Consider the following 25,247-nt stretch of genomic DNA (forward strand, 5'->3'; position numbering starts at 1 on the left):
TGTTCTGTAAAGAAATATTCTTTCTTATTTACGAGTATTGGTTAAATGTTTGTGTTTTATTTTCTTTCGTGGTTGCATTTGAACTGACTTTGGAACTATTATAGATTCTTGGATTTCTGTTTATTCAAGAGAATGCAAAAACCTTGAAGAAGCATGTGGTTAAATTTTATTTCACTGCAACTATTTCTTCCCAGAATAAAATGTTTAATCTTCTTTAAATTCAAAGTTTAGTATATGCACACAAAGTCATCATTCATTATGGCATGGAATCTTTAATACCAACACTATGTTTTTAGGAATCATATCCCTGTGTCTTTACACATTTTCTTGTAGTCTTACCTACGGACCCTAAACAATCACTAATGGGTTTATAGGTAGAAAAAAATTTAGAAAGTAAATCCAACTAGTTTTGTTTTGAAAGTTCCTATGTGCAAATTATTTTGATGTGCCACTTATTTGACTAAGCATTATTTCATGACTACATCATACTGACAAATTTAACATAATCCTTTTGTGGTTTCATGTGTAGGAATTAATTTGAATCTCACAAAATTACATATCAAATTGTTAGAAAGTGCTTGATTCTTTTACTTTTGACAGTATATTCAAAGCACCACACATGAATTATGTTAATAGTATACCTATTTTAATGTTAAGACATGTAAAATTAAAGGTAATGAATTATTGAATTGACTTTGATGTGTATAAATTGAAAGCAACGAATGATTACACTGAAATTTTGTTTTGTTTTGTTTTGTTTTCTAAGTTATAACCAGATATGCTTCAGATACTATCAGGCAATGTTTGTGTGGAAATCGCAAATTGATAGGCTTTTTAAAAATTATTCATTTAAAGATTTATTTTAGTTAGATACCTATCCATTTCTAAGGTTTCTATCGATTGTCCAAGTGTATATATAATAGGTACATATAGACTTAGTAGTATTTTTCGTTTATTTCCAAAAATTTTATGACTTACTTAAACATGCTAGCAATTTATACATACTTCATAGTCAAATGTTTTTCTTTTGTGTTTGTGTGTGTGTGTTCTACGGCCAGTCGGATGTAAATGTCATAGTGTTCTGTAATCTTTTTCAGAGGGGCTTCTGAACAATGCCAGGGATACAAGTGTCATGGATACTCTACCACTGAATGGTAACCATGGCAATAGTTACAGCATTGCCAGTGGTGAGTACCTGAGCAACTGTGTGCAAATCATAGACCGTGGCTATAACCACAACGAGACCGCCCTAGAGAAAAAGATTCTGAAGGAACTCACTTCCAACTATATCCCGTCTTACCTGAACAACCACGAGCGCTCCAGTGAACAGAACAGGAATCTGATGAACAAGCTGGTGAATAACCTTGGCAGCGGGAGTGAAGACGACGCCATTGTCCTGGATGACGCCACCTCCTTTAACCATGAGGAGAGTTTGGGCCTGGAACTCATTCATGAGGAATCCGATGCTCCTTTGCTTCCCCCAAGAGTTTACTCTGCGGAGAACCACCAGCCACACCATTACACCAGAAGGCGGCTCCCCCAAGACCACAGTGAGAGCTTTTTCCCTTTGCTAACCAACGAGCACACAGAAGATCTCCAGTCACCCCACAGGGACTCTCTGTACACCAGCATGCCGGCCCTGGCTGGTGTGCCCGCCGCGGAGAGTGTTACCACCAGCACCCAGACCGAACCCCCACCGGCCAAATGTGGTGATGCCGAAGATGTTTACTACAAAAGCATGCCAAACCTAGGCTCCAGAAACCACGTCCATCAGCTGCACACCTACTACCAGCTAGGGCGCGGCAGCAGTGATGGATTTATAGTTCCTCCAAACAAAGATGGGACCCCTCCGGAGGGCAGTTCAAAAGGACCAGCTCATTTGGTCACTAGTCTATAGAAGATGACACAGAACTTGAAACCAACGAAACTGCTAACACCTGGTGGACTGTTCTGAGTTGATATAAGCAGTGGTAATAATGTGTGTACTCCTAAATCTTTATGCTGTTCTTGAAACACAAACACGGACTTTCAGACTTTTTTTTTTTTTTTTTTTTTAACTGGGATTTGTAGGTCAGCCCAGGGGAGAAAGATAACTGCTGAAATTCTCCTGTGCCCTCTCCTTTCCTGTCTTTCCCCCTCAGATGGAGACTTCATTATGTTAATGAACGAGATACGAAGAAGATGGCGCTCATTGTGGCCTTGTTGAATTCTGTTGTGTTTGTTCTAACATCTCTGATGCTCTGTTACTATAATAACAAGGACCTGATTTTTAAAAGGCCAGAATGGTTGTTTGAAATTAGTAACAATGCTGCATCTAGATTGGAGTGCTGCACAAACAAATGTAAAAACAAAGGAAAACTGTATCACATAGTGGTTTTTAGTCACTCACAACCTGAATTCACCACAGCAGGAATAGCTGTGGAATACAAAATAAAACAACAAAATAATGAAATGGAGGGGAATTCTAGAATTATATGCTAAATGCATATTTTATGATTTGCTGTATTAACTGATGATAAAACTAATGGCAGAAAAAAAAATGAACAATTTCTATGTAATGTACAGATACTAGCATTGCACATATAGTCAGCTTTCTGTTCCTCCAGAATTTGAGTCCTGTTAATGTAGTGGAAAAAAAAGAGATATTTTCTTTTTCTTTCGTGCTGGTCTTGCAAGTTTGTCTACCAGTAAGAGAGCAAAGTTTCCTTCCTTTCTTCTTTCGTATCTTTCTTCTTTCATTTTCTTTTCCTTTTGTTCTCTTTTTTTCTTTTCTTGTTTCTTTCTTTCTTTCTTTCTTTCTCTCTCTCTTTCTTTAGTTTTTTATTGCTTTTTGCTTTTTTTCCTTTAAAATTTCACCTGGCAAAAAAATAAATAAATAAATAAATGAAACTATCACTTTATAAGAATCATTTTCTAGTAATACAAACAAATTATTTTTTACAAAAAAAAATAAAATAAATAAAATTAGACTTCCTTCCCTCACTATATATCTTTATTCAGTCAGAGTATTTCCAAGAGCATTTTTGCAAATTAGAGCAGGACGAACTTTTCTGTTTACAGTGCACATTTGTTGTAATGCAAAGCATATTTGGCAAGCAGTTCATCACCAAGACAGTAGCTATGATTCTAGAAGTCAAGAGGTGTCAATAGAACTAGTGGGGCTTCTGCATGTGAAAAAAAAAAAAAAAAAACACTAAAACAAAACGGTATCCCATAGGCGTTTAAGTGCTGAATGCTCAGTCCAATCCCCAAGTGGGCACCTGCACTATCAATTTTTAAAGGAAATTCACTCCCTTGTAGAAAGAATCAAAAGGTCAAGTTATTTTGAAGTGATTTTTTTTAAAGCTCTTCTGTTTATTAACAGGAAGATTTATTTATTTGACAGGATTTTAAGTAATGTAGGAATACAAGAGGTAAATTAGCAGCACATATAATTTTTTTTTAAATTTATGATCCATTTTGTATGGTCTCAAAGTTGGATGACCTCATTACTAATATTTGTTGTAAAAGTGAAACTTGTTTGCCAACCAATAAACAACTGATTGAGATTTAGAAGATATTGTTTTGCTGTATGTACTATATGATTAACTACTCTTTTCATTTTTCTCGTCTTTCCTTCTGTTTTCATTATATATACTTTGCTAATCCTCTATGGCCCAAATGAGCCATGCAGAAGAAATAAAATCTGCCGAGACGGATAACCTAAGCACAAAATTAGACCATTTTTTCAGACAAAGTAAACCAGAAAAAATGGGATGGGCATGTTTATGTTGGATGAAATAAGATGTATAAATTACTTTAAAGCAGGTTAATATATGTTACTATGTGCTTATTTTATAAACCAGCTGGAGTCACCATGCCTACTATAAAAACCAGCTTCAATCAGAGATTTAATTATTGAATTAGAGGAGAGAGTGCACCATGTATTTCTTCCTTCTAAGTCCCACTTCAATGTTTGAAATTCAAAGCCACTCAATTGGCTAAAAAGTGCCAGAATAATGGCAAAGTGATTATCCATTTTATAAAGATACGATATTTTTATGCTAATTTTTTGTTCCATATATGGAAAAAAGTCCTTTCAAAGAAACTTTCTAGATCTTCAGTAACTGAAGAACCTTTTCCAGCAGTGTCTAAGCATGGAGTCCCTTCTAGAGCAAAGCCGGAATGAAATTGCCAAATCATCATTTCCTGGAGTATGTTTTGGTGATTTCATTTTTTTTTTCTTTTTTCCCTCCAAATCTAAACAACACCCATGTATAAATTAATTTTTTTAATTAAGATGAGAAGAAGTAGTTTACAAAGTAGCCAGTAATCTATATACAGTTTAAAAATAAATGACAAAAAAAAAAAATTCTGTGCTGGGCCAGAGTACATCATAACCTTGATATCACCTCAGAATATCTTATTCATCATACTTTTTTGGTCGCTTAACATAAGTATTTTTTAAGTCTCCAGATTTTTCCTAAGTTGCAGGAGAACCTCAAGCTTTAATGGTAATTAGGTTTTTTCAGACCACACTATTGGCAATATTAGCACCTGACAGGTGGTTAGCCTATCTGTTGCATAGAATATGTTTGGCAATGAAAGAACCGTTTTTAGATGAGTTTAAGGTAACTTCAGAAACACAGACTTCGGTCTGTGGATTATGAGCATTTATGCTTGTTTTGCCAGTTCGACAGAAATCTATGCGAAGGCAGCTCTGTCAGTAAGAAACTAGTTTCACAGAACAATGGGGAAACTACCTCAACTCAGCTTGCTGATGCTGCCAATTCTGATTTTCAGATATCGCTACCTCCCTGCCCGTTATCTTTTATGTTTGATTACAGGGAAATTTGAAACAGGTAGCCTCCCCAGCTTTACATAGACCAAGCTGAAGAAAATCACTTGAATACACAAACTGGTGCAGAAGGCCATTACGTACTGTCAGTTACGACCACGCTCTTGCATCAAGATGAAAGGGTGAGATTCTCGAATTTGAATACATCATAATTGATGTGCTTTCAGAAAAACTTAAGATCCCAAAGACTTTTACAGAAAGAGATTGTTCCCCCAAGTTTTACATGACTATAATAAAACAAAATGGTAAAGGGACTAATTATGTATACATTTCAAAAGAAATGTCTGTATAATCTAACATGTATTCATTTAGTCCGTCTTACACTAGCAAGGGTTGAATTCCTGAACTTGACTTTCCCCCCCCATGTATTCCCTTGTGTAGCTATTGATAAATTAATAATTTTAAAGTTTTTCTTGTTTTTTTTAGCACCTTTGGTTGACTCTCTTTTAATACCCTGTGCCATCCATGACCTCCTTATCTGAATATTTCTGATGTTTATCTGATTTTCTGTAAAGTAAATTTTCACCAAACAGACATCCTGTACATACATATTTGGATAGCTGAAAGTAAAAGTTATGCCAATGAAATAAACCAATAATTATTCCCTAGTAAAATAATGTTTTCATAGTATTTTCCTCTTGAACTTTTTTTTTCTTTTCTTTTTGAGGTCTATTTCTTGTTACTTTATCAGGAGACTAGCTAATAGACCTCATGTTTAGCTGATTCACAGACTGTTGGATTGTTGCACAGCCCATGTTCTTAATTGATGATATTTATGGAGAAATCTAAATTTTGTGAAGGAGAAATAGATTTGATTTCCCTTAGGTTTTTTTGAGGGTCCCTCTGGTTCCACTCTACTAAAGTTAAAAATACTACAACTGAATAATAAATTGCTATGCTAAAATAATTACAATGGCAAAAATGAATTTGTGTGATAACCATTACATTGAAATGAAAATAATCAGGAAACTGTATTGATCAAGTGCAGATAATGGAAACACCCTTAACTTCCTGTCAAACAAGTTTACAAAAGACTCTAAATTAAAAGTGTAGTTTATGATCTAAATTTTTAAAATCCCCATTAACATAAAAATGTCAACATATTGATAAAGGATTTTAAAATTAAGTGTTTTTTTTTTTTTAAATTTGTTTTAACTTAGTTGGTATGGCAAAACTTTTCATGGTAAGGGAGATAAACATATAAGAGAATTAGTAATATTCATAAAGAACCCATAGACATAATTTTAGGCACTATCTTCAGCTTCCCCCTCCCCCCACAGGTTCACATCAAGTGACTGGTTTGCTCACTTCAAAAAAAAATGACATTAAAAACTTAAAAATTTACTTTCTGCATTATAGAGACCAAAAGGGAATGGAAAAATAGTTTCTGGGTTGTCTAAAGGCCAACTCCAAACTAATCAGTAATCATCTCCTATTAGTGAAAGAATAATTTGTTTTTAGAAGCTGTTCATTGGTACTGTACCAAGGTGCTACTGCTTGAGATGTTTTTGGAAAAAAATAAACAAAACAAAACACTATAGAACTACTGTATCAATTCAGATTAGAGCGAAAGAGCTATACAAACTCAAACCCTAATTTGATTTTGAGCAATTCTAAAAATGGTGACATTAATGTCTTTTCTTCTCTAACAGAAGTACGTGAGATAAAATGACAGTATGTATGATCTTCCTAGTATACTGTAGTACCAACATATTAAGATTAAATTAGCTCATGTTTAGTAATATGATTATAACTTACTGCATAAATAATTACTATGCATTTCTAAAAATACTTTAAGTGTATCTTATGTTAGATTTCTGCACATTAATAAATTAGGAACATGGAAGCACAAGAATGAAGCAGCAACATTACAAATTAGCCTATGGAAACATTTTGGTGCAAAAGAATTCTACATGGAAACCTTCCTGGAGATCATAAAATAGATTTGATGTGAATCGCTATGATAAATTCAGTTTTGAAATTAGCAAATACATCCTTTTTAAACCATCTGAAAAATAATCAATAAATATCTAAATTTTCATTTCTAATTAAAAAGTGATGGTAGCTGCTTCTTTCCTGCTTAGGCCATCAGAAGAATCTCTCTGATTTGCTAATTAACCTCATTACTTCTACTTACCCTTTGCTTCAAAAGTGAAATCAATCTTTAACTTTCACTTACACACACTTACATATTTTGATTCCTTTTATTTACAGCTTGCAGAGGAAATAACTTTGTGATTTTTGCAATGAAACAGGTAGTTACTATGGTTTTGCCTATTTCATTTTCAATAAAGTTATTGCTATACCCTCTTTCAAAAAACTTAGAAGTCAACATGTCTTTAACATCCAGGACCCTTAAGTTATTATTCTAATGTCTTCATTCCAGCTATGTTTTGATTTTTCTTCCTCTCCTTTAGTAGTATGTCACACAAATTTTTCTCATTTATGTCCCATTACAGCATTTCAAAGGTAAATGCAAACTATGGTTTTTTAAGAAGGCATGTGAAAGAAGAACTTTGACTTATATGAAGAAGTCAAGGAAGACTATGCATGGGGAAAAAACCTCTATTGGGATAAGCAGGTCTTTAAAATCACAGTATGAATAGAAAAAGGGCAGAACCAAGTTGGTAGACTTACGGTGAGGTAGCAGGACCTAAATTAGAGTTCCAGAGAAAAAAATTCCAGGAAAAAATAATGAAATCGTTCAGAGTGGTAAAAATCTTAAACACTGTACCAAATGCATTTGATGTATTAAAGCAAAAATTGAAGTACCATATTACAATTTTATCCTGCTGATTCCACAGGAAACTCCAAACACTTTTCACACTCTTTAGGTATTTCTTGTCTAGCCACACCTGTCTCAAGGAAACATCAATATTTTATAAATGTTTCTTAAATATAAGTATTTTTGTCTCAATTCACTTTCACTCTCCAATCTGCTTACTCTATTGTATGCCAACACAGTTAATGCTACTAGTAGCTTTGTACCTTTTAGAGCTTTATTATGAATCTTTCTAATAAACATAAAATTAATATTAAATTGGAATTATGTACATTGTGCAAGATAATTCATAACCAAGCAATATTCATATTACAGGATAATTTATTATATCTATGAATATTACATTGAGACTGAACAAATAATTACACAGCTGAAAATATTACTCTCAAGTCCTCTCTCTTCAATTATTATAGTCAATCCGTAAAATTCTGCCGACAGTTGTATGACATGTTATCAAAGTACTCCATAATCCAAATGTGTCTAAAAGTATTCCCACTGCTTCTTTCATTCTAGAATGCTAAAGGAAAGAGCTTGAAAGAAGAGGAAAGGAAAGCCGACTTCTAAGGATCTAATTTAGATTAACATTGCCATTCAGAATGAATAATTTTGAAATGAGAATGTTCCACTCTGTGACCTAAGGTTATTAAAGATTTACAGTTGGTCCAATATTGGAGGATTTTAAATTTTAAGAGAGTTAAGTTTTTCTCAATGGCCCAAGGATGCAGAATTTCATACTACATTGGCAAGGAAATGTGTTTAAGTTCCCTACCTAAAGTAGCTTTTTAAAGGTTAAAAATTCCCTGATTCTTCTGAAGGCAAAACTGGCAAAATGATCCTGACTTCAAAAGGAAATGGCTTGGTTGACTTCGAAAAAAGTTTGGCAAAACTCATGAATGTCATCAACTCTTGAACAGTAGGCAGATGTCTTTGGGGATGGAACTCAGGACACAGTGACTAGAACCCAGTGTCTTCTTATGCTGATCACTGCCTAGTCTTCTAGAGCATTTTTAATGCCCTGTATTTCAAGTTGTCACAATGTCTTATGTTTGGGATAACATCATGAATCAAGAGAGATGAGGAAAAACACTTAAAGTTGGTTTCCATGCCTCATTTCAGAATAAAGATTTCCTTTACCATCCTAAGTAATAAAAGATGATATGTCTTGAAACAGCTGTAGACAATCAGAATGTGTTCATTTATAAACAAGTCTTCTTTGTATATTCTGACAATAATCTTTGCCTATGAACTACAAAATCAATAGCAGTAGAATCAGCTTGATTTCCTTTCGTTTGGCTTCTGTGAATGTATTGGAAGTAGAAGGATAATCTGGGAAGTTTTTCCATACTGTTTTCCCACTTGCCAAGCATTAAATCTAATTCAAGATAAATCTTTTTTTAAAAATGATAGTTTATTTTTAAAAATAACTAAGTTATTTCTCATCGATAGGAACAATTTCTCTTTTTAGGAACAAGAATATAGCTATTGCAGGCTCTGGTCTCTTACCATTCTCATATATTTACACGTGGAATTAATCTTATCATATACACCTTCCAGATTTCTATCTGTTGGATTTTTTCTCTTGTACAACCTCTCCAACCTTTTTTTTTTTTTCTTAAATGCTCTGTACAATCACATGTAAAATCATGAGCTACAAACCTCAATAAAAAATGTCAGTAAACAATAAGTGATGTAGTCACTTTTCTTATATGGGAGTGCTAGAACTTTGGTTTGGGGACAGTGTTTCGTCCTAGAGGACCAATGACACATACACTGCTAATAGATTTCCTTGCTATCCCCATACCCTACCCCCCTTTTCTTCACACATTATAAGTAAAATGCAAGGGCTTTTTGTTTTTTTAATGTCTTCAGAGAGCTGCTGCCATCCAAGGTAACCAGAAGGTGATTTGCTCTTTCCAGAAGGATAAGAAGTTAAAATAAGAACTTACCGTTTTCGGGCGCCTGGGTGGCTCAGTGGGTTAAGCCGCTGCCTTCGGCTCAGGTCATGATCTCAGGGTCCTGGGATCGAGTCCCGCATCGGGCTCTCTGCTCAGCGGGGAGCCTGCTTCCTCCTCTCTCTCTGCCTTCCTCTCTGCCTACTTGTGATCTCTCTCTGTCGAATAAATAAATAAAATCTTTAAAAAAAAAAAAAAAGAACTTACCGTTTTCTCTTAAAGTTTGCTAATACTGAGATATAATCAAATGTAGACTTATCTGTCACCTAATCTTATTTCTCCCCCATCTCGAAATGGGGGTCTGGTGGATAGAGGTGAGGACGGTCCAGTCACTGGTGAACTTCTGGTGCGAAGGAGATTATGGAGTTCTGGGCTGGGACATGTCTTTCTTCTTTTGAATAAAGAACACAATCAATATTAGTATACAGTGGGGATCACAAAGATAGACATTATAGAATCACCATTTTGCAATGTCAGGGACTCCAATAATTTTATTTACTAACTCTTAGCATCACAAAAATGAACACATATATCAGCTGGAAAAATCCAGTTCAGGTACTTCTCCTTTGTAATATTGAAAACACATTTTCATAGGAATTATTTGCAAAGGACATCAAGAAGAATTGTACATTCTGACTGCTCAGGATTTACCTGGCACTTTGAATAGCCTCATTTAGTCTTTCTAATAATATGGTGAAATGGATTTTTTTCATGCTCACTTCACTGAGGAAATTTAAATTCAGATTTTACAGTCATAGAGCTGGTGAATTTTGAACTAAAATCTCACAGTCTAAAGTCCATTTTCATTATTAACAATGTTATATTGCATCAACCAAATGACTAGTTAAAAAAAAAATCAACTCACCCCCTTTCATTTAAATAAGAAAGGGGTTGGTTAACAGACAGCCAAGTGAATGTTGAAAAAATATGGCGCCCACTTTTAAGACACTCAAAATATTTAAAATCCATTTAACAAGGCAGTCAAGAGATTGAGGTTTCACCAATTTACATCTTTGAACAAATTATTTTTCTAAGAATAGGTTCCTCAACTCTAAAGTAAATATAATATCTATTTTGTATGTGAAATATATATATAATTATATTATATATAATGTATTTTATATATATATATATGATATACTTAGTACACATGAAACCTTTATTTAGAAAATTTGGAAACAGATTCTGATTTAGTATTAAATAGACGGTGTGTGTGTGTGTGTGTGTCTTGTTTGTATTATTACTCTTGACCCCCACCAAAACACATAATGGACAGAGAATAGTAGTATACTGCTAAATCAAATTCTAGTTAAAGTTCCTCTCTGTTCTATAGGACTATTTCATCCCATTATCAAAGCAGCATAATAACCACAATTTGCTTGGTGTTTATGTACGCAATTTCTGAATATTTAATCTTTACACAACAGTTTCACCAACTGCACATCTAGCAATTAAGTACAGCATTTTATAATTTGCATTGAACAGGTCTCATTTGACGGAAAAAAATGGCTCTAAATTTAATTATATCTGAGAGATGCCAGATTAAACAAAGTCACATTGGTTTTTGTTTTGTTTTTGTTTTGTTATTGTGGAATTTCAGAGAATACACTGAAAAACTCCAAGAGTGGTAGATATTGCTCTGTTTCTTAAAATTATCTGGCTCTGGGGTGCTTGGGTGGTTCATTTGGTGGAGCGGCTAATTCTTGGTTTTGGATCAGATCACAATTTCCTGGTTGTGGAATCGAGCCTTGTGTTGGGCTCCTCAGTGGGGAGTCTGATTCTCAATCTCTCTCTCTCTCTCTATCTCTCCATCTCCCTCCCCATTACTCTGCTCTTGCACACATGGGCTCTTTCTCTCGCTCTAAAATAAATAGATAAATCTTTTAAAAACATGTATCTGGTCCTGAAATTCTCAAGGAACATAAGGAGAAAACATTGAGCACTACCAACCCATGGAACTCAGTTTGTAAAACACTACCCAAAATATTTTTCTTACAATTGAATTTGGGCTTTTTTCCTGAGTATTTTATGTCAGTGAAATGGTGGAGGTGTGACTGCTCCAATATTAATTTATAACTTTATAGCTCATGATAAAGTAATAACGATTGTAACAGTATTTCTGCTAAATGTCTGTTTCCAATCCGTAGGCGGAGGAAGAACAATTAATGAAATGAATCCTGCTTTAAGAATTCTGCCCTAACCATTGAATCCCTTCATGTTAGTATAGCTTTTTATGTTCTAATCTCAACTATTGGGCTACAGCAACCGGAGACAAAGAATCTATTCTCAACAACTGTGTTTCTCATTTATAAAGTGCCTATGAATAACACGAGAATCTTGTTAAGAAGCAAATTTTGATTTGTGTTAGCCTGGAAGTAGCTCTGGAGTCTCAATTTCGAACAAGTTCACACCTGTCTGCATGGCTGCTCCCAGTACCAAGCCTTTTACACTGCTTCTGTCTCTCCCTCAGAAACACATTACTCCTTACTTAGGGTCTTTTGCCTCTAGCTGGTTATTTGGGGGCATAGCGGGACTATATTATAGGAAAGGATTAACAGAGTTCTCTTTGCCTCAGGACAATCCAGAAAGGCCTCGATTTTACAAAATTAAATCTATTAATATTTTGGAAAATATATACAAGAGTCTATTCTCAAGTTTGGTGATGAATAGGGTAGATCTGAAGCTGATGCGTGACTGTTTTACTCCATCATTTTGTCTAAAACAACATGGGAAAGGGAGAGACTATGTGTTTCTGTGTTGGTGTCTGTGTGTAATTGCATGTGTATGTAAAAAACATATATATGTAGTAATTGCCTATAGGAAAGATTTTAAGAAAGTGGAGTTTTCCTCATTAATATTTATATGTAACACACTAGAAATATTTATTAGAGAAATTTAAAATAATTTTTGAGTATGTAAAAAATCTGGTTATTGCAGTTAGAGACACTTGCCAATCTTCTATTTGTATGTAAAATGGGATATAATTACATAGGTAGATACGAGAAAAAGTGAAAAATTAAAGAATGCCCAGAAAGTTATATTATTTTGAATTTTTTAGATAAATCCATTTCTAAATATAACTGTTATAATTATTTGTTTCATTCAATACTAAAAAGATTGTTGACAGTAAAGAGTCTTGTCTCAGTATATGATTTAATGAGACAGAAGTCAGCTTACTTTTCCCTACTTAAACCTAAAATGCTTCATCCAGGATTTATTCCTAGTCACAGCATCAGAAAATATTAACATCTGATCCAAAAGTATCAAGAATGTTAACAGGCTCTGAAGGTTTTATATAAAATAGAAATAAAAGATCTTGTCTATACTGGTGATTGTGTGTTAAGTGTGTTCAAGTAAAAATACACCATGGTATTAAACACAAATGCCTGCCTACTTTTATTAAATAAATCCTTACAATGAACATGATCTTTTGGATAATCACAATTCTCTAAAAACAAGAGTTATGTCTTAATCTCCGAGTTAATTCTCTTTATATATCCAAATGGGAGAATCATCTCACTAAACCTATGACTTTTGTTTTGATATTCATGCTTTGCTTATATAAGATATGAAAATAAGCATTTTATATTTCATATATATACTATTAATCCTACCAGTGAAGTCATATTCCAGAAATTAATAGTTATTTTTAAATATGGGGGGAAGAAAAGTAAAGTGAATTAAATTATAAGCCTCTTGTCTTGCACTTGATACATCTTAAAGCTAATAATTTCTCACATTCTTAGAAACTTTCTAGCACTGGAGTAATTGCCACCAGTTCATTGTAACTGAGGAAAACAGAGTTCCATTGATTCTGTTAGTGCTGAAAAAGACATAAGAAGATACACTAACTGGGGGTACTTGGGTGGCTCAGTCATTAAGCATCTGCCTTCAGCTCAGGTCACGATCCCAGGGTCCTAGGATCTAGCCCCACATCAGGCTTCCCGCTTAGCGAGAAGCCAGCTTCTCCCTCTCCCACTCCCCCTGCTTGTGTTCCCTCTCTCACTGTGTCTCTCTGTCAAATAACATAAAATATTTAAAAAGAGAGAGAGAGAAACTGAATAAAGAATATGAACCTTCCTTTTAAGCTCTTTGTTTTAAATTTTTAAGTATTACTTGCTATTTTTCTATAATCTAAAATTTCTAATGTAATTGTTTTACAGTTATAACCTAAACACATAGTTTATGTAGTTTATAAATTGCTTAAAAGGTTAAAAATAATCGCTAATAATGTTTGGTTTTAAAAATTCAAGTTGCAAAAAAAAAAAAAATTCAAATTGCGGCAGTAGCTAACATTGAGGAGTCAAAACGAATTCCGATCCCTGTGGTTTGAATTACACACTAATTCAATGTAACATTTTAGTCACTTTTTAATTTATTTCTAAAAGATTTTATTTATTTATTTGACAGAGAGAGAAACCGTGCATGCATGTGTGCCTGAGTGTGTGTACGTGTGTGCACACATGCTCACATGCGCACAAGCGAGGAGAATGGCTGAGGGGAGAGAGAGAATCAGGCCCCATCGCTGACCAGGACCCTGGGATCACGACCTGAGCTGAGGCAGACGTTCAACCGGCAGAGCCACCCCTATGCCCAGCCACTTATTTCAAAGAGAGAATATTAACTTATCCTGCTGTTTATATGTGTTACTATGAGAGTCAACAAAACAGTTCAGCGTTTCCCAGGCTTGGCTTCAATTAGAAGCACCTAGAGCATATTAAAAAAAAAAAAAAAAAAAGCCCGTGCCTCACTCTAGACCAGTTAAATCAAAATCTCTTGGGGGATGGGGCCCAGGTATAAGTTAATTTTAAAAACCCACAGGAGTTTTAATGTGCAGTTTGAGCAAAAAATTGCAGAGTTAACCATTTAAAAAATATTGGAAAAGTATTTGCATTAATCATGTTTAAATATTATACAACTTTGTTTTTCAGCAGGAGATGTAGGGGAGAGACCAAAATAGAAAACTTCTTTACCTTGGTTGAGTCTAGTTAATCACCTAATTATGGTTTTCCTCCCAATTTATAAAGATGGATAGTATACTGTTCATGTAAAATTCAACTAGATTATTAACAATATTTTTCATTATTTAACTCATGGAAAAATATTATTCAAAATCATCAATTTCAGAGTCCTATCATCAATTTCAGAGTCCATAAATATTATCTTGGTATTAAAAAGTCACTTATTAATTTTACATCAGGCAAAATTCACAGACATGTATTAGGAATTGTTTACAGGAACAAATCTTCAAGTTTTCTCTGGGCATTTGACTATCATCAGGCCATATATCTACATGGTTTTTGGCAATGTCACAGCTATCTGAAAGTCTACTTCTTGTTAAAGTGAACTGCCTATAATTCCAGTGAGTGCAGTTATAAGTTGATGAAAGATATTTTAAAATTATTATTCAAAATGAATAATAAATAACAACTCGAGTTTTTTCAATATGATTCCCAGCTTAACTTTAACCTATATAGGCTACCCAATTCACATTGTTCTTTTCAAGTTTTAATAAACAATTAACCTCGATACCTAGAAGTTTCTCTAAATAGGAAGAACATGGAGGACTCCATGAAAGGTAAGAGAGAAACTTGTAACAATTCATTAGGCACCTCTGTTGGGCTGCCATACCCTCTAGTCTTCTTCAATGGTGAGCAGTCATACACAGAATTAATATATCTTAATTACCTAGCTACTTAACACATAACTTTCATGGGTAGAGTGATGGAGTGCCATATAAGTTTTTACTCTAGTGACAACGGATCAAATGGTAATAGGTTTGGAGCACTGTCTTCAGTAGGCTTTATCCAAAATTAGTAAGAAAAAATTCCATGATGGATCATGTAAGTCTGTTACAATCACAGAAAAAGACCACAGAAAGAAATGATTGATCAATTCATGTGCAATTTATATTCAGAAATTGATTCAGAAATTGTAAATACATATATCTGATACTCATATTTTAGAAGAATCTGGAGTCCTAACTCCTTTTTAAAATATTATTGGTGGCTCAGTGGGTTAAGGCTCTGCCTTTGACTCAGGTCGTGATCTCAGAGTCCTGGGATGGAGCCCCACATAGGGCTCTCTGCTCAGCGAGAAGCCTGCTTCCCACCTGACCCCCACCTGCCTGCCTCTCTGCCTACTTGTGATCTCTCTCTGTCAAATAAATTAAATAAAATCTTCAAAAAAAAAGTTATTATTGAAGTATAGCTGGCATAGAGTGTTATATTAGTTTCAGGTTGCAACATAGTCATTTGACAATTCAATACATTTCTCCTTGCTCACCAGGGTAAGTGCTGTCACCACACAACACTGGTACAATATTATTGACTATATTCCCTATGGTGTACTTTTCATCCCTATGATATATTGATTTTATAACTCGAAGTTTGTACTTCTTTTTTTTTTTTTAAGATTTTATTTATTTATTAGACAGAGAGAGATCACAGTAGGCAGAGAGGCAGGCAGAGAGAGAGGGGGAAACAGGATTCCCACTGAGCAGAGAGCCCAATGCGGAGCTCGATCCCAGGACCCTGAGATCATGACCTGAGCCGAAAGCAGAGGCTTAACCCACGGAGCCACCCAGGCGCCCCTGCAAGTTTGTCCTTCTTCAACCTCTTCCCCTATTTTGCCCATTTCCCACCCCACCTCCTTTTCAATGACAGCTGTTTCAGGTATGCAATGATACAAAATAGTTTACAAGGGATGCAGAGAAATTATTTATATCATTCATTCCACTCCTTTCACACGCTTGCTTTGTATAACCTACTGGGCCAAGTTTAGAATGATTTTCCTTCCCACTATTTTTCACAAAGCTATACCTAAACTCTCCTCAGCTCTGGCCAATCATTGCCTCCAGCCAACCAATCCCTGACTGGTTTCGCTCAGATTCAGGCTAAATTCCATCCAATCTCATTGAAATATGGAATCTCTTTTCTCTTTTATAATCTTTCTTACATAGCAACATCATTCTTAGGCTTTCTTGTTTATTGAATCTTAACCTTACCTAACCTCTCTTGCTTCTGTGTTTTGCAAAGGTTGTTTACATATTAACTGATGTTTCTCTCCTCCATAAATCAGCATCTTCTACTCAGCCTTGAGATTTACTCATCAGTCAGTCCTCTCTTCGGTTTCCCTTCTTTCTAAGCCATTTGTTTCTTTCTTTTTAAATTTTTTTTTCATTTGTTTCTTTCTGTGCAGTATACATACACAGAATTATGGATCTGAGACATCCTTTGAAATCATTTAGTTCAATCCCTTTACTTCACAGGTAAGTAAACTGAGGACAAAAGAGAACATGTGATTTAATTGCTCAGTATCATAGATCATTCACACTATGAGCTAATTCTTAGATCAGAATATCCCAAAGAACTCATTTTACTACATTTATTTTTTCATATTGTACTGGCTGAGTCCTCCTGTTGCAATATATCTGCCTCACATGTGATATAATTTCTCTTCTGTTACGAGAGTATTTTTTTAAAGCCTTTATTTATTTATTTGAGAGAGAGAGAGAGAGAGAGACAGCTCAAGAAGGAGGAGTGACAGAGGGATAGAGAGTGAGAATCTCAAGCAGACTCCCCACTGAGTGCGGGGCCTGTCTCCATTGGATCTCAGGACCCTGAGATCATGACTGGAGCTGAACCTAAGAGTTGGACACTCAAGCGATTGAGCCACTCAGATGTCCCTCTTACTAGGGTATTTTTTAAGATCCTTTGGTTTTAAGTAAAGAAATATAATTCACATTTACTTAAGCTAAACAAAAATACAAAATACCTTTAATGCTATTTACTGATTCACCTAATCAGAGAGGGAAAAGGTGAGGCAAGTGCTGATTGGACAGTGACACTAAACACAACTGGACAAGACAATGAACACAAAGACTTTCCCTGGGGCATCTGGGTGGCTCAGTCAGTTAATCAGTTGCCTTCCACTCAGGTCATGATCCCAGTATCCTGGGATGAGGGGGATCGAGCCCCACATCCAGCTCCCTGTGTAGTGGAGAGGCTACTTCTCCCTCTCCCTCTGCAGCTCTGCTTGCTTCTGTGCTCTTTCTCTCTCTCTTTCTCTGCCAAATAAATAAAATCTTTAAACAAAACAAAGACTTTCATTTCTTATTTTTCTGTTTTTCCTTATGTCCCAGCTTGATACCCCCCCCCCCCAGGGAAAGTTAGTATCTTATGGTAGTTGAGTGCCCAGACTTTGAACATAGACTGCCTGAGTTGAAAACTTCCTTCCGCCATTTTCTAGTCTTGTGATCTGGAGCAAGTTCCGCTCTGTATCTCAATTCCCTTCTCTATAAAATACGGATAATAATAAAGTCTACTGTATAGGGCTATTGGAATAATAGAGTTGAAATCATAAGTTACTAGAGTGCTTAGAACAGTGCCTGACATATAGAAAATGCTTAAGAATCATTCCCTGTTCTTATTGTAATAACAGCCCAGTCTCTTGTGGACAGTCATGTTTGGTAGCAGCTTCAGATTTTCAATCAAATAACTCCTTGGAAATATAAAACAGCTCTGATTAGAATTATCCAAGGAAGGATTCAGAGTCACCAAGACTGATTCTTGTTTCTTACTCTGGACCTGTTTTTGGCCTGGGGGATTGAGTACCTATGATTTGCACAGCCTAAATTGCCGTTTATATCTCAACAAGGGCAGCAAAGTCCGACAAGAAGAAGATGCGAGGGGGAAGCTGGACAAACACACCCGTGTTAGTATCAGTCCTTACAAAGCTTGGTGGGTCCATCTGAGACATGAGCCTTGTAAATGTCTCTCTTTCATGCTACATATCCAAATGACCTCTATCTATCTTTACCTAATTCCATTTCTATCTCATCAGTGTCATGTTAATCAAAATCAACTATTAATCTCAGAATTCAGTCATATTTACAAAGCTGCACATTTCTATCATTTACAATTAATTTCTATCTTCTCCTTAGTAAGATTTAATTATAAACATCTGAAGAGCAGAACTGAATGTTTAGTTTTTCTATAAACTCTTCTTTTTTTACCAGCGTCCTGAATTTTACTCTGTAAGTTTGAAAATTTCAAGTAGAGAAATGCTACTTTTTCTAAATACTTATGTGTCCTTGAAAAGCTAATTAAATTGGTTTTGATGAAAAACCTTCCTGAAAAAAGGGTAGAAATGAAAATGCTATTAGGTTTAATCCAGGATTAGCAAGAGATAGCCAGAAAAGCTGTTATTCTCACCAAGCCCGAAGGCTTAGAGCTGAGGGAAACACCCCACCACAATACATACATCTAAATAAAAGAACAGTTCCTTTAAAATAGTGCTGCCACCAGTTATCTTTCAGATAACGTTGTGGGGATTTTTTCCAAAGGTACACTTTGTACCCAAGCATTTTTTTTGAATATGGATTGCTAGTCTGATTTTCCAAAATACACACACACACACACACACACACACACACACACATACACACATACCCCTGGGGCAAATAATACACTATATGTTAATAAAAACATTTTTAAAATAGATAATTATATATATATGAATTTATATATGTATGTATGTATGTGTGTGTGTGTGTGTGTGTGTGTATTTCTAGCAAACAGAAACAAGTCTAAGCATTTCATCTCCCCAATTTCACAAAAATTTGAGGAGGAAGATGTGTATGTATTCTGGGATCCTCCATGTTCTTGAGTCAAGGAGAATCTCCAACCTCTCACGTAATGCCATAGAGTTTTCAGCTCTACCCAAAGAATGTCCGAAGTGAAAACTAATTACAATTCGACCTCTTTTGCTCAATAAGCCATATGTATGTAGAGTTGTGTTTTATTTATTAGTATCTTCAGTTTTATTCTAAGTGGAAATGGTTAAGATTTTTGTGAATAAACAAAGTAGAAGTGCACTAAATTTTGAATTTTCTTTTGAAGCATTTCCAGTGTTTCCGTAGACAAAAATGAAAACTAATTGAGTGGTCTCATTCAAAATGTAGCTTGAAGTGTTCCAAATCTGAGACGCAGAGACTTGGACATACATCAGAAGAAATTACTTATTATTTCCAGTAGATTTAACTTAAAACAAGCTACAGGGGAGACCATCATAAGGAAATGATACAAATCTTTAATTAGGATAATTAAAGGCTAATGGTGATTTAATTACAGATACAATTAAATTTTGCCGAGCTTAAAAACAAAATTCAGTTGAATAGTAATGCTTTGTTGAAGGTTTGCTAGATTTAAAAGCCTAGATTTTGGAATTGTGAAACTCGATTGCTAAAAAAGGGCTATTCATTTGTCTGTGTGTAGAGGGTTTATGTTAGACCAGTTGCATAATTTAAGGACACTAAAGGTTTTTTTTTTTTTAATTTTTAATTTTTTATAAGCATATAATATATTTTTATCCCCAGGGTACAGGTCTGTGAATCGCCAGGTTTACACACTTCACAGCACTCACCAAAGCACATAAGGACACTAAAGTTTTTAAGGCAATTGAATGATCAACCCTTTCTCATCATCCTACATAACTGCTAACAACATACAAAATACAACATACACTTTCACTCTTCTTAGAGGTATATCAACTTCAAGAACAACCCAAAATACAGAGGATTCAATCACATTTGGGGCTTATATACATAGTCTCATGCCAAAGTGTCTGAAAACGCTTTTAAAAGAAGGGAACACTTTAAAGGATTATAACTCTCAAAAGACTATTGTAACTAAACATGTTGTGCTACAAATAAATCCTGACGTGACTGTTCCAGAAAATAGGTGCTACAAAGACCATTCTTTAGAGAGAGAATATAAGCTGTCTACCCACATAATAAAACCTTTTTGATTCAGCGAGCTGAAACTCTGATAGCTCTAGACTTTTTGTATGCTATTCAGCAATTATGCCCCTATTGAGATTTAATTATCCCATTAGATATTTATTTACTACTCCATATTAAGTTACAGTCTTCCGTTAGTCAGTGGACTAATAAATACATAACTGCTTCTTGATGGAAACAGCTTACTCAAATAATTATTTCCAATTATTTCACGAACATTTAACCTTACGTCTGGAACAATGTCTTGCCCAGAGTAGGCATCCAGTACGAGGTTTTGGTTTTTTTTTTTTTTTTTGTATTTTCAAATGACAGGATGGATGATCTGGCCTGCATTTAATTCAGCTGCCATTATCCAGTCTCCTTTGTAATACACCTGTTAGTGATCCACTTAGCACTTTAACTTGAACCCCAAGCTACAATAAGCAGGTTTGGGGAAGAAAAGTAACATAGAAAAATAGAAGAATGTGGAGGGTTGCTAGCAAATAATAGGTGTGTTTTTTGTTTTGTTTTGTTTTTAACACATCCTGCTAAGGTTATTTTCTCTCCCCAAATCTACCATAGCTTGGCAAGAGTGTTTACTGTGTTGAAAACTGAGACACAAAGGACTAGAGATAAAGCGTTCGGATAACTACTTCCATTTCGTAGTTCTTCAAAAGAAAGGGGAAAAAAATAATCTACTGTTGTCAAAGGTTAGTGGTTCCCCAGTAAATTGATGTTTATATTATACCTCTTATTTAAAGAATTTAGAAGAAGTTTTCGAGCCTTCAAAATGATCTCTATCATGATGACATTTCCACAGCAACGAAAAATAAGGAAGTAACCAAGATGTAGGCCAATATTTCCCATGCTACTCTGATAAACTTCCCTTTTGAGACATTATATTTTTATATTAGTGTGTGTGTGTGTGTGTGTGTGTGTGTGTGTAGGGGAAAGTAGGTGTGGGTAAGGGGCTCTGTAGGCCGGTAAATTCAGGAAGACTAGATTCAACAAATTTGAACATGTTTCTTAACCACAAAACTCACAAATGCTTTAATATACTAACCTTCCTTGTGATCTCCTCAAAGAAAGCATAAACTGAATATTTATTAGGAGGATAAATGATAGGCTATAAAGAAGGAAATCAAGTTAGAATGTATATTAGACATCCATCACCAAGTCCATGAGCCATTGATTTCTAAACTTAGTTCTCCATCAGCAGGATTTCAATCATGCTCTATTTTATACATCAGATGTTGGAGACAGAGTACATTCGCTTTTTAGTGAACAAACAATTGCGTGGTACCTACTCCATCATCATCCTTTTTGGAGGGGCAGGATGGATATTTTCCGGGGATGCACAGAGTATGGCCGGCAGCTCTTACTGGAACACAGCCACACCCACTCATTTTGTGGCATCTGTGGCTGTTTTTAAGTTACAAGGGAGCGGGGGGGGGGGGGGGGGGGGGGGGGGGGACTAGTGGAGAAAGACCTTAGGGCTGACAAGCCTAACATATTTAGCATCTGGCCCTTAAAAAAAAAAAAAAAGGTTAGCATCCTCTGCCTCTGCCTTTGTGGTTAGGAGTACATGCTTCAGAACCAGAAAGCCAAGCTTCAAATCTTAGCTCACATCTGACTGTAAGCAAGTTACTTAATCCCTCAGTGCCTCAGTTTCCACATCTGCAACATTGAGTAATAACTTTATCTACTTCGTGGGGTTGTCGTGAAAATGAAACAAGTTAATCTATGAAAAGCACTTAGGACTCATGATACAAGTTTCTGCCTGATATGCATGCAATGTTTAAAGTACTATAACTATTACTCATAAAACCTAGTCTAGTAAAGTTGCAATGTGCCCACCTAAAAGTCTCTATTACCCACCCAGTCTAATAACTAGACATCATCAGTGAGAGACAGGTAGAAATCAGTGATACTGCTTCTAGGAAGTTTCTTTAAAGGGGTTGCCTTACCTGCTCAGTGTGTATTTTACCCTTCTTATCTTACCTCTTCATTCTTGTTGGAATTTAACTATAATGGTTAGACCTCTAGCAGGCACCTTGGACCATTGGGTCACCTTGAAAAAGAAAGCAACATGCTACAAATGGCAAAGTAGAGAGGCTGCCAGAGGATAAGTCCCTGCTTCTATGGGCTTCTGTACAACCATGAGTTGCCTATCTTCAGACCCATGTTTTTAACCTGAGCAAAAATAAATCGCAATCTTGTTTTAGTCATTCTTATCTAAACTCCTCTGTACTTTCCAATATTTGTTGGTAAAATCACTTGGTAAAATTGGTAAAATCACATATGCTAGCCATAATTCCTAACTGATAGGGCAGGAAGTCCATTGAAATTTTGACCCAAATGGGAAGAGGTAATAATGATGCCATTTTTTAAAAGGCAAAAGCGGCAGATTAATAAAATTAGCTGAGGTTGATTGTGGTTGTTGTTTTGTTTTTGTTTTTTTGGTTTTTGGCTTTTGTTTTGGCATTTTGGTGCTTGTCCATTCAAGAAATATTGAAAATAATATGGGGTACTTCTGAAGATGGTGATAGAGAGGGTAGCAGACACCCCAGGTCCAAGTCAGTCATCTCTATATATTTTTTAAACATCAAAGCGACAGGGCTTTACATTTCAACATTAAACTGCAGCTTTGCATCAAGGTCTCATCGTAGACTACCATAGATAGGACAATTTCATTTAATTTTAAACCCCTCATGGATTATGTATTATTGTGGGGAAGTCTCAGCTATCATTTTAAGAGCACAGCATGATTTTTCATTACTAGTCCACAGTTATCAGAAGAGTTTCCTCTCAAGGTTGTAATCATTAGGAAAATGGCAATGAAATAGTCAGTCAAAAGATACTAAAGTGTGCTTCAATTAAAACCTGATAGCTGGTGAGTGCTGTGAAGTGTGTAAACCTGGCTTTAATATATTTCTCTGCACAAGAAAATTTAAACTGCCCTGAAATTTTATAGCTCACATATGAACCAAACTTAGAAGTTTTCCTAATTTTGATAGAAATCCTCAATAAATTGACATATTACTAACAATAACTCATAAAGCTGAAACATTTCCTACACTCGAGATATTAAAAACAAACTTCAATTACATTTAAAATATTGGAAATATCTTTCTTTTCTCTTTACTGAAAAGTTTCCAAAATTATTATTATGGAGAGCCCTAAAAAAGTATGCAGCCTCAAGATGTAGGGAAATACTATTATGTAGATGTGTCCAAAAGGAAATTTTTTAAAAGATTTGTTTTGGTTTCTGGTGATTATGGTATTCATCAGCTTTTTAAAACTTGTAATTTATTGTGATTTCTTTTCTCATTCTAAATAAATATTAAAATTTGCACCTATTTTGGTATTATTCTTTATTACTTTTTCTTAGAGAAATTAAATAAACATCTGGCCTTTTACCAAACCTGGATTTGTTTCTATCTCTGCCTCTTGAAAGAGTCATTCATTTTAATCTTTGTTATTAAGTGTGTATAAAATGGTATTTCACCGTGGTCTTATTTTGCATTTCCCTGGTCACTACTGATGTTCTTATTTAGCCATATGAATTTTTCTTGGAAAAGTCTCTTTATCCCCCTTTGGTCATTTCTTTTATCACTTAAAAGTTTTCCATATTGATTTGTGGAAGGTTTTTTAGGCATCTCAATATTGTGTTGTTTATGTATGTCGTAGATATTTTTCCATCTTATATTTCTCACTTACTTTAATACATCTTTTGCTTTAATAACAGTTCTCACTTGTGATCTAGTCAAATTTTGCATTTTCTTATTTATGGTCAAGTTTTTTTTTTTTTAATGTACTTTTAAGAAACTTTTCCATATCCCTAAATCAAAAAAAAAAAACATTTCAGATAGGTTTTTCTACTAGACATTTAAAACATTGCTTTTCTGACATTTACATCTTTATTTCTTTGCACTTTCTATATGGGGTGAAGTGGCTTCAATTTAATCTTTTTTCCATATGGATAGCCATTTTTTCCCCCAAACATTCTTCCTTTCTCAACCGATCTGAAATGTCACCTCTGTCATATAGCAACACGTGTGAGTAAGTTTTTGAGTTTTCTATTTCGGTTGTCATTTTTTTTTTCCTTGTGCCAGTTTACACTGTAATAATTACTGGTGACCTGGTAGGCGATTCATTTCTTCCTGTTCTCTGGCTACTATTGGCCCTTTACTCTTCCATATAAAATTTTAGAGTCGTCTTACCTTGTTACATATTGGGATTGCAATTGACATGGTCATGATCAGGAAATATACTATTTCTAAATATCAGTTTTTCCAGCCAGGAGCATGGCACACCACTCCATATATTTAGATTTCTTTTAATAAAACCTTAAAAAATTTCCCCTAAGCAGTCTTGAATATTTTTAAAGATTCTTGATAGTCTTTGATAATATTGTAAATTGTGATAAACTGTTTAATTACATTTTAAGGTTGTTTCTTACTAGTAATTAGAAATACTACTGATATAAATTTCATATTACTATTTAATTAAATATTAATTTTACATGTTAATTTTTTGATTTTCTATATAGTTATAATTTCTACTTTGCATCTTTATATTCAATTTTGTTTTGTCTTATACTTGCAAAGATTACTAATACGATGTTGCATAAAAGTTCTAGATTATAAGAGAATTCCTATGTTTCTCCTTTCAGGATGATACTTACTTTAGGTTTAACCTCTTCATAAGATTAAAGACTTTCTATTCTATTCCTATTTCCTAATATGGGTATCAAATTATATTAAACATTTTTTTTAACCTTACATAGATGATTAGTTTTTCCCCCTTCTTAATCTGTTAATGGGTTAAAGTACATGTATGAATTGAAAGATATTTACCTATTCTCCTATAACCCAGATACCATTTTGACCAAGA

General features: G+C 34.7%; 1 protein-coding gene across 13 annotated transcripts in view; it reads left to right on the forward strand.

Moving 5' to 3' along the window:
* The window catches only part of ADGRL3 (adhesion G protein-coupled receptor L3), an 801,456-nt gene extending 792,153 nt beyond the window's left edge, over nucleotides 1-9,303 (forward strand). For 9 of the 13 annotated variants that reach the window (XM_059384586.1, XM_059384618.1, XM_059384626.1 and 6 more), the window contains one exon: nucleotides 1,098-9,303. In XM_059384586.1, the coding sequence (XP_059240569.1) occupies nucleotides 1,098-1,897 (800 nt within the window). In that variant the 3' untranslated portion in view covers nucleotides 1,898-9,303. The remainder of the gene's footprint in view (nucleotides 1-1,097) is intronic. The other 4 variants (XM_059384659.1, XM_059384672.1, XM_059384667.1 and 1 more) reach the window with 1 other exon arrangement.
* The last annotated feature ends 15,944 nt before the right edge of the window (nucleotides 9,304-25,247 follow it).

The sequence above is a fragment of the Mustela nigripes genome, chromosome 1 (assembly GCF_022355385.1).
Source record: "Mustela nigripes isolate SB6536 chromosome 1, MUSNIG.SB6536, whole genome shotgun sequence".
Lineage (NCBI taxonomy): Eukaryota > Metazoa > Chordata > Mammalia > Carnivora > Mustelidae > Mustela > Mustela nigripes.